This window comes from Nelumbo lutea, chromosome 5 (assembly GCF_056320005.1).
Source record: "Nelumbo lutea isolate HS-2025 chromosome 5, American lotus-T2T, whole genome shotgun sequence".
In the NCBI taxonomy this organism is placed as follows: domain Eukaryota; kingdom Viridiplantae; phylum Streptophyta; class Magnoliopsida; order Proteales; family Nelumbonaceae; genus Nelumbo; species Nelumbo lutea.
In genome coordinates this window covers 45,036,412-45,051,692 of record NC_142688.1, presented here as the reverse complement: position 1 = coordinate 45,051,692, position 15,281 = coordinate 45,036,412, and the positions used below count along the sequence as shown (strand labels likewise).

The window sequence follows — 15,281 nt, the reverse complement described above, 5'->3', positions numbered from 1 at the left end:
CCTATATGGTTTCTATATCTCAATTTTCATATTACAGATTAGAAAAGAGCATTAGCAGATAAATGCATACAAACACATTTAAACAACAAATACAATGTTAAAAAACTACTGGTTTAGTCAAACCATCCAAATAACACAAACACTGTTTCTTGAGAAAAATAAGAAAAGGCAAAAAGGCTGATAAAAAGAATAAGCAGAAAGTTGTTGCCTCCAATAAATAGAGGGCAAGGGAGTTTACTAGTTTATGATACATGAAAAGTGATCTGTTACAAGTTTTAAGGGGCTAGAAGATCGAAAAAGACTTGGGTGGAAGTAATAAGAAATTATTTGAGTGCCTATAGTTTAACAATGGATATGGCACTAAACAAAACAGAATGGCAAAACAGGACTCGTGTATCCAACCCCATATTTTGGGACAAGGCTTGGATAATGATGATGGCATGCATGCCCTAGGAACATCAACATAGATGCAGGTCTGCAAACGTACACATACAGATATGCAGATGTACACTCTAGTGTAGAAGCCCCAAATTCCTTAAAACCCTCTTTTTCACCTAAAAATAAAGTTAAATAGTCAGTCACACTGCAAATGTCAAAAAGATTATACATGTTGCATAGGCATCTGCCATTAGGATAACACTGAATGGAGCATTTTAGCAAGGAGAAACCTTGTGCACGCATTGTATGACTAGGCCTTGACTAAGTGAAGCAATTGCTAGGCAACACGTAATTGCAGCATCAAGAAGGTTGAATGAAAGGGGAAATTATTCGCTGAATTTTTGAAACAAGATGCAAGGAAAAAAGTAATAATTTTACATAGGAGATCAGGAGGGGAAGGTTTCCTCATCCTGGAGAGGAAGATGTAACGACCCAATTCGAAAGGGGCCATGGATGTTGAGGGGCAGTGACGCCTGAACTGGACTTCGAACGAGGGAGGGGCCATTTGCGGCATACCAAACATTTTGAAGTGCAGGTCCCCCATCCCATTCTGGAGGTAGAGGCGAGAGAAACTCAAAAGGAAGTAGTCCTTTTCTTCCCATTCTCATGGTCTCACCAATGAATTTCTCCATCATTACTTGGAATGTTTGGGGTCTTGCCAACCCTGGGAAGAGAGCTACAGTGAAAAAAGCACTTAACGGTTAGAAACCCAACATCATCCTACTACAAGAGACAAAGAGGGAGGATGGGGAGTCTATCAGGCAGTGTGGGTGGCTAGCCAGACCTTCAGTTGGATTTTCTGGGGGTATACTGTTAACTTGGGAGGAAGATGTTTTCAGTATTTTGGACCGTTTTGTGGGTGATTTTTCGATCTCAACTCTTATGCAGAATAAGAAAGATGGGGAGCAGTGGATTATTACAGCTGTTTATGGCCCTACAGTATTAAACCAAAAGGAAGCATTCTGGGCGGAATTGGACTCAGTTGTGGGCAGATGGGGTAAACCTTGGTTGCTAGCGGCGGGTGACTTCAATATTGGGTTGCTATCATGAGAAGAACTCCAGACTCACAAGGGAAATGATGGAGTTTGTGATTTTGTTAGTAGATGGCAGTTCATGGATCTTCCCCTTCCGGGCACTAGATACACTTGGAGTAGGTTGAGATCCACTCCAGCTATATGTCATGACTGGACAAATTCCTGGTAAATAGTCAGTGGGAAGATATGCATAGCTCTTTATCTCAACAAGCCCTTCCAGGCCAACTTCAGACCACAAGACCAATCCTCTTAAGGGTGGGTTCTGTGCAGAGAAAGGGTACTCCTTTTAGATTGGAATTGATGCTCTTTGAAATTCCTGGTTTTAAAGAAAAATTGGAGGTCTGGTGGAGAGAAGCCACTGAGGGCCCTTCTTGCCTTATGCTTTTGGGCAAATTGAAGTACCTAAATCAGCAAATAAAGGCCTAGTACAAGAAAGAGTTGGGGTGCATTCAAACAAGGAAAAAGGATTGGCTTGAAAAATCAGATTCTTGGACGAGAAAGAGGACGCTGGAGATTTATCAGGGGTAGAATATTCACTGAATGAGCTGGCAAGGAATGAATATAGCAGACTGGCCTATATGGAAAAGATTAGGTGGAGGCAAGGTCGAGAGTTCAGTGGTTGAAGGAAGGAGACAACAACACTGCCTATTTTCATAAGATAGCAAGTGATGGGCAGAGAACCAATGCTATTTCTCAAATTGTAATCGACAATAGGCAATTTGAGGATGAAAAGGAGGTGTCAAAGGATATAGTTAAGTTTTGCAAAAATATGTTTGCAGCCCATAATGTGGTCAGACCAAAGCTGGATGGCCTTCATTTCTCCCAAATCTCAGCCCAAGAGTCTGATGTGCTTGAAAAACCTTTTGAGAAAGGTGAGATCTGTCACACAATTGAAGAATTGATCAGGATAAGGCACCAAGGCAGATGGTTTCCCCATCGCTTTCTATAAGGGGTGTTGGGATTTCATTAAGCAGGATTTGGTGGCAGTGTTTCATGATTGCCACGCCAACGATTTTATATCTGAAGCAGCAAAGCATACTTTCATATCCTCACTTCCAAAGAAAAAGGGGGCTGTGGACATAAAAAACTACAGGTCAATAAGCCTTATTGATAGCATTTGCAAATTGATTATCAAAAGTCCTTGCAAACAGGCTACAAAAAGTGTTCAGTTCCATTATTTCTTCATCCCAAGGAACTTTTGTAGATGGGAGGCAGATCTTAGATGGTTCTTTGGTAACAAACAAATGTATTGACTCAAGTATGAAAACTGATTTACTGGGTATTATCTGCAAATTAGACATGGAAAAAGCTTATAACAAGTCCAATGGAGTCTTGTGCAATATCTCCTAGGAAGAATTGGTTTCAGTGTCAGACAGAGAAAGTGAATGGGGGTATGCCTATCGGCAGCAGCTCCATCCTAGTAAATGGTATTCCCAGAGGTTTTTTGCTGTAAAGACAGAGATGATGCAAGGTGATCTCATCTTCCCTTTCCTTTTCATCACTGTGGGCGAAGCTCTTAGCAGATCAGAAGGTAGAGCTGTGGAGGGGGTCACTTGGAAGGTTTTAAAGTTTCAACAAACAGTGAAATTGGGGTTTTGCTTCAATTTGCCAATGGCTCCTTGATTTTTCAAGGTTGGTAGGCCAAGGACTTGATTTTCTTGAGATTTTGCTGATTTTTTTTTGAAGCTGCTTCAGGCTTGAAGATCAACCTCCAAAAAAGTGAATTGATTCCTGTGGGTGAGTTCACAAACATTGCAAACCTTGGAGAAGTCTTAGGATGTAGGGTTGGATCCCTGCCTTCCAAGTTTTTAGGGCTGCCTTTGGGAGCAAACTATAGACCAAAAGAGATCTGGGACTTGGTGATTGAGAAGGTCTCACAAAAACTAGCAAGATGGAAAAAGTTATATCTTTCAAAGGGTGGGAAGATAACACTGATTCAGAGCGTTCTTTCAACTCCACCTGCTTTTTTTTAGAAGAAACTAACTTTATTCAAAGAGAGAAAAGGTACATGAGGAGATGTACACAGAGATTAAGAACTCAAAGAGTTATACAGGAAGAAAGCTATCACTAAAAAAGTAATCCTTGTGAACACCAGCCTTTGCTAGACCATCAGCTACAGAGTTTAGCTCCCTCAGGACCCAGCCCAAATGTGCATTCAAAGTTGAAAGAATGTCTCTTGCTTCAGCCAAATAGTGAGCTAAGGCCCAAGGACAACCATCAGTATTAGCTAGCCAACTAATAGTATTGGCAGAGTCTCCCTTAATGGTGAGATTCAAATAACCCAGGTCTCTTGCAATCCTGATGCCAGTTAAGGCTGCCATGACTCCAGCCTTTGTTGAAGAGGCTATCCCAATTGGTCTACTAAAGACCCAACTAATGATGCCATCTCTTCTTCTAAAGACACCTCCAATTCCTGCTGCACCTGATTACCGAAGACACTTCCATCAAAATACAAGGTTGTCTCCCCTTCCTCAGCAGCTCTGCAGTTGCGGGGAGTGGTGGAGTACATATGTTTAGAACAAAGGAAGTTTACAGCATTCCTTTGAAGGTCAGAAATGGAAATACCTCTAAAATACTCTGAACTGGAAGTCCACAGGAAGCATCTATAGGAGATGATGGTAATGAGCTCCTCATATTTTCTAGTTCTGTTGTTGAATACACGATGGTTTCTCTCTTCCCATATGCTCCAAATAATAGCGTGAGCAGTAGATTGCCACAACATCTTCCCTCTTTATTGCTCCTGCTTCAGTTTTAGCTTCCTTGGAAAAGCTTCAAAGAGATTTCCTATGGGATGGGAGAGAGGAAGAGAAGAGGTTTCATTTGATTGTCTGGTCAGAAGTCTATAAGCCAAAAATTCAAGGTGGTTTAGGTGTAAGACCATTGAAACAGATCAACAGAGCTCTTCTTTCAAAGTGGCTGTGGAGGTTTGCTCTTGAAAAGCAGGATTTCTAGAGATCTAATATAAGTTGCAAGTATGAAGAAACTGATTTGGGGTGGGAAACAAATCCTGTGAACAAGTCCTACGGCACAAGTTTGCGGAAGGGAATCATGCAGAACAGGGAGGAGTTCTTCAAATTTGTCACCTTCAAAATAGGAAATGGAGAGAAAGTCCTTTTCTGCAAAGACAGGTGGTGTAGCACTCCATAAGCCAAGCTTTCCCTATTTCCCATGTATCTACGCCTTAGCAGCCAATAAATCAGCCAAGATCAGTGATTGTTATGAAACCTTAGGTGGCCAGCAGGTTTGGATTCCTCAATTGCGAAGAGAAGTAAATGACTGGGATTTGGAGGACCTCTCAAACATGACACTACTGCTAGGAGTAAAACCCCAGCCCGCTATTGAAGACAGGTTAGCGTGGTTAAGCGAGAAATCAAACTGTTTTACAAGTAAAATCAATGTTTAAAAATCTGATTGGCTTCTCAAACCAGCATGTGGCCTGGGGCTGGACCTGGAAGTTGAAGATCCCTTCTAAGGTGATTTATTTTCATTTGGTTGGCTGTGAGGGAGAAGAATTCAAACTATTGGTCTGCTACAGTCAAAAGAAATGTTCATTATTAACCATTGATGTTTATGTGGGTTGGCAACAGAGTTTGAATCATACTGTCATCCATTGCAAGTTTTCCGCCGCAGTTTGGTCCCAACCTGTTTGGGGTTTCTGTGCTGTATCTCATGATCTTTTCCTTTCTTTTCTTTTTTTTTTTTTTTGCTTGATCGATAACAGGGGCTGTAAATCACTAATCTCATCCTGGAGTTTGGAAGGCCTATCAAAGAGGTACTCTGGGGAATGGTGCTGGAGAGGTCTCTGGTGAAATGGGCTACCATCTATGGTCTTTCCAGAGGCTTTAACTTTAGTCACTTCTACAGCCACTGGGATAGAATCATTTGGGACAAAAACTTTGACTTATGACCTGTACTCTGTTGTCTCAATGTGCTGTTTGTGGGGTTAATCTCAGTGCTTTGTATTAAAGGAATCTCTCCCGTGGTTTTTTATTTTCCATCTTAATAAAATTTCTTTCTCACCTTTCAAAATCATAAATAAATAAATCAGCATTTAACATAAGGTAAAAACAAGAGATTGACCTAGCCTAATCACCTGAGCAATTAATTCTGAAATTGTTTCCAATCAACCCAAATAGGCTATTAGTGAACTATTATATAAATTAAAAATAAAAATAAAAAAAGACTTATGAAAGTACAAATTAAGTTGATAGGTAATACAATTTGTAGGTCCAAGCATGTTCCATCACAGACCACTGCAATGGACAAGTATTCATTCCTGACAAGTGTCTGTCTTCAATCAATTATTGGCACTACTATTTTAAAAACAAAATGCACAGAATAGTATCTATTATATTGTATTCTGTTGTAAAACGATAATACATGGCTAAGCTGTTGTGTCAAAGGAACAAATGTGTGTGTTGGGATCCCAGTTGCATGTGTAAATACATAAATGAGAAATCATACATTAAATTAGTCAGTATGTTGTTATCATGGTTGGATGATCAAAAGCCAAAATAATCACAAATAGAATGCATGTCAATTTTGTCCAAAGGTAGCAGATAATGATATATCATGGATGGATGATCAAAAGCCAAAATAATCACAAATAGAATGCATATCAAGTTTGTCCAAAGGTAATATATCAGAATAGATACATAAAAGCACATATATGATTTCCTAGTACTAAGCGCCTAGAACTAGAATGTATATAACAAACTTCATCAATAAAAAGCATACAAGTCCATCCTTACAGTCAATAAGAATTTTGCAAATATAATATGCATCTAAGTACACACATCAAAAGGAAATGAATAAGCATGGATAATATTATACAGCATACCATTTTAGCGGGAGTATATTTCCAAAACTGATAGCACCCTTTAATTACCTAAAAGAAGGGTAGAAAATCAAAAATCAGATAAATAGATGAGTTGGTGATGGGAAATTATAGCATTCATAACAACGGATCTTCCAATCAATTAAATACTAACTTCAATATGCTCAAATTTTAAAGTTTCAAAGGAAATGAAGTCTTTGTTACAAAACCAGTGGTCCAAGTGGAGATCCATTTATAAGATGAGTTTTAAATTTCAAAGAATAAAACATCGAAGAAAGATATCGTGTATAAAGCTAGAATTAACAAATTATAATTAATAATAAGAAACCATGAGACCCACAAATAATTCAAACATGAGCAAATGGAACATAAAATCTCCGTCTGCATAATGAGTTTAAACTTCAAAGTTTAAATGCCAGAGAAATAAACATTTACAACCAAAAAATAACAAGAAGGAACCAAGAATCCAACCTGAAATATTTAACTGCAAGAAAATCCAATGCAAGATGTTTAATCAGTTTTAACAAGTTGAGATCTACTGGCATGACAAGTTAGAGAAGATATAGCACGATCCAAAGTATGGACCAAAATTAACAAAATGGAGAGTCATGCAAGGAAAAGCACTTTTATGAACAAATGGAACATGAAGACGATTATATGGAAAAGGAGAAATAAGATTCAAAGGGAAAATAGAAGTTATATCAAAATTCTCCAGTTTACTCATACATTCTGTAACTCTAACCAATCTAATTAACAGTATAGTTCACCTAAATAATCCAGTAAAAACCTATATAAACACGAGGAGTTCTAGCTCATATGAAACAGCCAATTTTTCATACCTAAAATCCAATTGAAAAAGAAAACACATAAAGTGACATCAAGAACCAGAATAGTTTGATGCACAATATGCGATACCTTGAGAAGATAGAAAGCATGCGAGGATGAGAAGGCAGCAGTCTCGGAAGCTAGGGGGCAGCAGTCCCTGGATCATCGACTATTGGTACAAGGTTACACACGGGCTTGCACACCGACAAAACGGGTAGAGAGAGAGAAAGGAAAAGGAAAAGCTAAGGCCCCATTTGGAATCTAAGTTAGAAATTCTCATTCTCAAAATCCTTCCAAGAAACAGCCAATTTTTCATACCTAAAATCCAATTGAAAAAGAAAACACATAAAGTGACATCAAGAACCAGAATAGTTTGATGCACAATATGCGATACCTTGAGAAGATAGAAAGCATGCGAGGATGAGAAGGCAGCAGTCTCGGAAGCTAGGGGGCAGCAGTCCCTGGATCATCGACTATTGGTACAAGGTTACACACGGGCTTGCACACCGACAAAACGGGTAGAGAGAGAGAAAGGAAAAGGAAAAGCTAAGGCCCCATTTGGAATCTAAGTTAGAAATTCTCATTCTCAAAATCCTTCCAAGAAAGAATGGATTCTTTGAATTTTCATCCAAACAATTTGTAGAAGTTTTTTGGCATAGTCATTTGATTCATGCTTCATAATCAGAATCACATTTGGCATCACCCTATTTCTTGGAATCAATTCTCTAGATGAGTGATGCATAAAACCATGTCAATTATAATAAATATAAGTCCACTTGAAGTTACATTGTACTCTTACATTTAAATCATTATCAGATACATATAAAAGAAAAGGAGAGAAATCACATTTCCTTGGAATGAAGCTTCTGTAGACATCTGAAATTGGTTGCCTCTTGGTATCATCCCTCCAAGTTTGTTCCGTGAGATGTTTAGGAATGAAAGAAATGTCAGGCTTTTCTAGTTGTTTACGGATCTTTCCACTCAGTAGCTTTTGTGAGAGGTCTCTAGCTGCTTTAAGTTCCCCATGGACGAAAGCATTTGTCCTATGAGAGCATTGTGTGACAAGTTGAGAATATGGAGTGATGTGAGGTTCCCTATCCTTGGAATTTGTTGTTTGACAAGTCAATGGAAGTGAAGATGGTTAAAATCTTCACCAGCTCAATTTCTATCCCTTTATTTGTTAGCATCACTGTATCCTGATAGTAAACTTGGTAGAACTCTAGGAACTTGAACTCCAGTGTCTCTATCTTGTTCTCTGATTGGGTCTCATCTTCCTCCACAGTCATTGCTTTCCAACTCAAAAGGACTTCCGAGGACAAGTTACCCACAAAGTCATTGGATGAGAGATCAATGGTTGGTAGCCTTGGGAAGGTGTGATCAGTTCTTCTAATGGGTCCATGGAAATGGTTAGACTGTAGAATAAGGACTATTAACTATATCAAGCTTTCCAACCTAAATGGAAGGCATCGTTTGTTTGATTGTTCCCAAGGTCTAGAAATAGAACCTCTAGCATTTTACAATTGCCAAGAGTCATTGGAATTGATCCTTCTAACTCATTCCCATTGAGATCAAGTGTCATTGGACTACAACCAATTGGAAATGTCTGAGGTATACTTCCTTTGAAGTTGTTTTGCCCTAGGTTCAATACTCCTAGTGTCCGAGTGTTGCTACCAAGACAAGTTGGAACCACGTTGCTCAAGTTGTTATTGGAAAGGTAAGAACAAGTTGGAACCACCTCTAGCATTGCATATTGATGTGGGAATTTCTCTGTGAAGCTTATTGTTTGAGACAAAGAAGAAGATGGTAAAGGAAAGGTAAGAAGAGATATTGGCTGGGATGGTAGAGGTGAAGTTGTTGTTTGAGTAATCCAAATAGGTGACAACTGATGAGAGAATTGGAACTGGCCCTTGGAGCAGGTTGGAATGATGGTCAACAATGGCCGAAGATCTAGAGTTAGGATCAGGCAATGGTTCCTCTAGATGGTCCAAGAAGTTGCAAGAAAGATTTAAGTGAACAATAATCCCACTACCAGCATTCCAAATCCAGTTGGGTACAACCCCATGGATTTTGTTGTTAGAAAGATCCAGAAAGCTCATTATTGATTGGTTTACTCTCAGCCTCTCAGGAAATTGGGTAATTCTATTAAATTGCAAGAAGCCAAACTCAGTGAACCAATCTGAGGGAAAGAGAACAAGCTAGCATCACTTACATAGGTATTGACGGACAATCGCTTTTGAATCTTCTCTAGATGTACAGTCCCATTGAAGTTGTTGAAAGAGAGTGAAAGTATATTAACAAATAGTGTGGCCCTTGATAGAGGAATGGCAAGACAGGATTAATCATTCATGCAACCAATCCTAGATAGCCAATACAAGGCCTGCTGAGTGAATTGAGTCATCTAAAATCTGAAATTTGATATAAGAGTTTGCCTTTCTCACTATTTTTGTTATACTTCCTATACTTCAAGAAGATTTGGAAATGTCTCCACAAGTTCTCTATGTTCCCATTTCTAAAGGAACCAAAGTAAAGTAGCAGATAGATATATTTGATTTCTGAACCATCATTGTCAAGCACCCAATATTGGACAAAAACAACTATTCTTTTCAACCAAAAAAGAAAATAAGGGAAAAAACCAAGTCTGATACATTCTGCTAAATCAAATCATAAGAATATCACGTTATAAAACAAAATGGGCTCTGCAAAGAAGAGCTTATACTATGAGATTAGAAGTAATACAAGTTATAGATAATACAACAATAATAGAAGGAAATATCAATTACAGATTTCAGTCAAAAGAACTGACAGTCACTACCACATCAAGATAAAAGAAAACAATAAACAAACAAAACAAACAGAACTACTAATATTTAATATGACGTTTGCTTACATGGTTGAGGAATCAGATTAAACAGCTGCAAAGGGCAGGTTCATTGAACACAACCACAACATAAAAAACGCAGATCCATTCAACACAACCACAAAGCATAAAAAACAAACCGAAAAGCTACCGTCTGAAATTGCGATCTGTGTTTTCAACAGAGTATAAAACGTTGAAAACATGTAGAATAATAGAGAAGCAAATGATTGAAAGAGAAAAAAAACAAACATATACAAAAAAAAAGTAGAAGATAGTTTACCTGGATTTTGCGAGGTGGGTTCTGAGATCTAACGTTCCAGAACAAGAGAGATTGAAGACACCTTGAAAAAAATTTCAGAAAGGCAAAGGGAATGCCGTTTGAAAGAGACAAAAAATGAGTGCATGATAGAAGAAAAAAAAAAAAGTGAAGAAAACACGAAGAAAACAATGTGATCTTTACCTGAGAGCCTGTCGGTTGCCTTTGAGAAGAAAACACAGAGCCGTTGGAGCTTGGAGAAGTGAGAATCTAGCATCCTTAGAAACGACTTTATCGTTTCCGACAATCGCGAATTTGGAGTGCAAATTGCATCCAGAAACGGAGCAATTCTCCGGAGCGGGCAAATCCAAACTGCATACTACATTACTACTCCAGAGATTCGCGATAATCGCCAGAAACGATTCTCGGAGTGATGCCAAATGGGTCTTAAAGATGCTACTTACGTGTATTATGCTCTCTAGTTTCCCTGCTTTTCTGATATCAGCTAACGCCACGTAAGCATAGAACAAGCAACGTCAGATTAGACAGTAGTATGTTATCGGAACACCGTGACGTGCGCCTAATGGTTTGGCTCTTTCTATGATTTTCTTATTTTATTTTCATTCTTTTTTTTTGGTTTATGGAACAAGTGTACTTTTATTTTCATTTTAGTTTATATTTATGGAATACTACCTTTCTTACGGGTAGGGCTGTTCATGGGTCGGGTTGGGTTGGTTTATTGGCGTTTTTCCAACCGACCCGACCTGGTCAGTTTACCTAGAAATGAAACCGAAACCGAAACCGAAACCGATCCAGTACTAAGTAAAACCGACCTGGTTGGTTTGAATCGGTTTGGATCAGTTTTGAGAATGATTCTCTCGGTGTGAACGGTAAAGGATTCAAGTCTAAGAAAGCAAAGGCTGGATGCCTGGAAATTAAAAATGATTTGATGGATTAAAACTGATATTTTATATATCAGAAATTTTATATATAATATGTATATTTCTGAAATAAAGCTGAAATATATATATATATAATATCTGAAATATTATATATATAATAAATATCTAAGTCGGTTCGGTTTCTATTTTCACACACACATGAAAACCGAAATCGAACCAAACCATTGGTTCATGTTTTTTGTAACCCGAAACCGACTGGTGATGAAGAAAAACTGGCTAACTCAGGTTGGTCGGTTTTGGTCTCGTTATGAACAGCCCTACTTACGGGGATCAGGATTTGCTTTTACTAGGGGTGTAACTTGGGTGGGCCAAACCCGAGCCCGGACCGATGTAGTTTGAAATTTTACATGGGTGGGCTTGGATCTAAGACTTCAAGCTTTTTTTTTTACCAATCTGAACCCATTTTAATATATACGTGTATATTAAAATGGGTTTATTGACCAATCTGAACCCAGTTTGGGCCCAAGTCTAACCCAAAAGCATCAAATTACAGTGCAAGTTGGGCTCAAGTTAGGAAGATTGGACATGACCCCCAGGCTTAATCCAAGTTTGGGCCTTAGGCCCAAATCTTAGTGTTAGGCCTGGGTTTACCATAAATCCAGCCCAACCCACCCTACTTACCCCCCTACTCCTTACAAAGCACTCTTAACACCAACCTCAAGGCAAGTCTAACTATGTATTTGGAACATCTCCCTTATGCTGTGAGGTGTTAGTTATATGTTCCAAAACCAATTGTGTAAGACTATAAAGGTTCAATTTTGTACTATTCACATTTATTAACAAAAGACCATTTTTGTCATTTAAACTTTTTAATAGTGTTTGATAGCACAAACACATTGGCTAAGACACAAATAAGTAGAGAAACACATCTTGCAACATGATGTACATACCACCACTCAAGCTAAGTGATTGTTGGTCAAAAGGTATTCATACTAGTTTAACCAACACTTGAATTTGTCTTCTTTGTCTTGATAGCCAAAAATTTGATTGTGTGATATTTTGTTATGTAAAACAACTTCATTTTTTGAATTTATTTTATTTTTAATCGAGGTCTTGTTTTTTATGTTAGCATCAGAAATGATTGGTTGATAATTTGCATAACCCCATTAAAGTCTTTAGAGCATATTCACAATAATAAAGTTAAGCTTAGCATGTTTAATAGCAGGATGTAACCAAGTTAGATAGGGAAGAAGTCAAACTAGGTCCCAATAGTGCATAGTGGTTTGATGTAAAGGCGGAGACTTTCATTAGTCTAATGGTGGCACAAGTTAGGGCAAACAACATGCCTACATCTTTTTTTAACGCAAAAGGGTGAAAAGTACATTTGTGAGAAATTTAACTAGAAAAATAACAGGAATTATGTCCATTCTTAATTCAAAAACAAGTATAATGCACTTAAACAACATAAAAAAGCAGCATTTAACCCTCCTTAAACCACACAAGTGTGACTATAGATCCATTAACGAAAAATCCTACTACAAATGAAGAAGTCTAGCAAAGCCTGATAAAAGTAATTTTGCCTTAAACCCACTCATTTATTTTAGTTTGGAATGGTATAAAATCTAATTAATTCCTCCTATTGTGTAGACTCATTATTGGGCATGATCATTTAGGATACAAGTTTATCATCATAGAGATGAGTTAGAATACATTTTCGGATGAATACAGGCAACTAGGGACATGAGATATTCACTTGAAATGGGTTTTGATGATCGTGTCCCTATTTTAGATAGCCCACCACCAATTGTCATGTTAGGTGATCAAGGGACACCAAACAACTGGGGAATCTCTCGCCAGTCCATACATTGTTGACCCCAACGATGATGTATTAGAGATGTCAGACCGTAAGAAAAGAGTTGGCAAACTACCCACTAGCATGAAGAATGAGAAGAAATAATGCCTTCCACCTGAACTTGATTTAATGATTAATTCATGGGTAGAGTCCAATAAGAAAAGACTTGAAATCTTATAAAATGAAAGCTCATAGGATATTGATAAGCAATGGGAAATGGAAATGGAGAAGGAGATTTGCAGTACTGAGGGAAGGAATGATAGAAATAAAAAGGGCAAAGGTTTGAGAAATGAAAAATGAAAGAAATCTAGAAAGGGATAGATTTGACAAAGCTTGTAAGAAGGAGAAAATTAAGGAATGCATTGAAATCCTTAATTCCATATTTTAAGTTGAGAAATTATCTTCAACTTGCTATTTCAAGGCAACCAAGTTGTTTATGAAAGAGAAATGAACACTTTCTTTGCTATGTCAAGAAAGGTTAGGAGTTTTTGGCTCAATGGATTGAATGATGGGCCATCAAACCTATGATTTATAGAAAACTTTTCCTTTTTTTGTGTGTTTGATTGACTCTAAACACTTTTGACTAATGGTTTTTTTTTTATTTTTTTATTTTTGGCAATGGGTGACGATCTCTTATGCTTACATGCACTCCCATTTGTTTTAGATGATGACATTTGTAATGGTTGATGACACTTTTTGTTATATGTTGATATTTACATTATTATATGCTAGTTATAACCATGGTGTGTGATGCTTATTTTGATTTCATTAATTATAATGTTATAGCTTGTCATACAACAATATTCTATGGATCCTCATCAATGTCAATGAGCATATTATTGATTCAGATGATGAGGAGGAAATGATAAACTTCATTATGACTTCCTGCATACTATACTTGTATTGTCTATAAACAAAACGGCAGAACGTTTCATGGTTTCTTCTTTGACCGGACATATTTATGTGTGGAATGAAGTCCTCAATGACTTAGAAGACGTAGATAGATGTTACAATTCATTTAAGATGGAACATGTCTTTAAAAACATGGGCTCTCTACTTGCATTCTTTCCCCTCACAATTTCATAATGAGAGGAACCGTCTAATGAGTGAGCAATTCCAGCATTCTTTATTAACCATTAATACACATGTACGGAAAGTTGTTTATGCAATTTGCAAAATAGGGAATGAGCTTATAAGGCCACCTACATTCACTGAAGTTCAACCATTCATTAGGAAATCTAAGAGATACTACCCAATGTTCAAGGTAACTACACTTCATAGTCTATAGTAATTTGGGTTCTCTCTACATATATTGTTCTAATTATATTCATAATTGTGATTAGGATTGTGTAGGGGTTATAGATGGTACACATGTATTAGTTAGTGCCCCAGTCATTGGACAAATACCATATATAAAAAAGAGGAGATTTGTACAACAAATGTTTTGGCTGTTTGTGATTTTGACATTTTTCTTTTTACCTTTGTATACATGGGATAGAAAGAATCAACACACGATTCAAGGGTACTGGCAAAAGCCCTTAGTAGGCCCAATGTAGGTTTCGTAAACCACCTATAGGTAAAGTAACATTTCTTAGAATTGCCTTTCATCATTTGTCTTCGTCATTTATGTGCCCTCATATCTGGAATTCAATGCAGGAAAGTACAACTTTGTTAATTATGGATATGTTAATGCTTCCAGTTTCCTTGCCCCATACTCTGGTGAACGACACCACCTTAGTGAGTTTAGGAGACATTTCAATAGATTTAAATTGAATGAAGACCTTTTCAACTACACTCATTCCTCACTACATAATATCTTTGAACATTGCTTTGGGATCTTGAAGGGTAAATTCCCATCATGAAAAATATGCCATACTATCAATTAAATGACTTTCTTGTAATGTCATTTTATAATATAAAACTTCATAAAAGGAGAGACACATAAGGATAAACACATAGATGAGTGTGCAAAGGATTATAAAAACAACTCAGATGATGATGGTTCGAGTGGCAATGATGATGACAAGGAGCACACTGCAACTGCACTGGGTTTGTGTAGAGAGATGGACATGGTTAGAGATCGAGTTTCTTCTAAGCTATGAGAGAAGTACCAAAAGTCTATCTGGCGGGTTACATAGATTTGTGGTTTATGCCAAAACCTGTGAAGCCGGATGTTAGGATTCAAATTAAGATGTTGGAATTTAAACTATGGTAGTGTTTATGTTTGTTATGGATTGAACTTCATTACTACTTTATCTATTTTAAGTTTATGTGTTTTTA

The 15,281-nt window shown here is 37.5% G+C and overlaps 1 protein-coding gene across 3 annotated transcripts in view; it reads right to left on the bottom strand.

The window, feature by feature from the left end:
• Window positions 1-10,706, bottom strand: part of LOC148852104 (ubiquitin fusion degradation protein 1 B-like) — a 62,059-nt gene extending 51,353 nt beyond the window's left edge. Inside the window, exons 1-3 of one of the 3 annotated variants that reach the window (XM_088945912.1) lie at window positions 10,452-10,706; window positions 10,272-10,332; window positions 6,313-6,360 (exon numbers count right to left, since the gene is read on the bottom strand). In XM_088945912.1, the coding sequence (XP_088802038.1) occupies window positions 6,313-6,315 (3 nt within the window). In that variant the 5' untranslated portion in view covers window positions 6,316-6,360; window positions 10,272-10,332; window positions 10,452-10,706. The remainder of the gene's footprint in view (window positions 1-6,312; window positions 6,361-10,271; window positions 10,333-10,451) is intronic. The other 2 variants (XM_088945911.1, XM_088945910.1) reach the window with 2 other exon arrangements.
• Window positions 10,707-15,281: the final 4,575 nt, after the last annotated feature.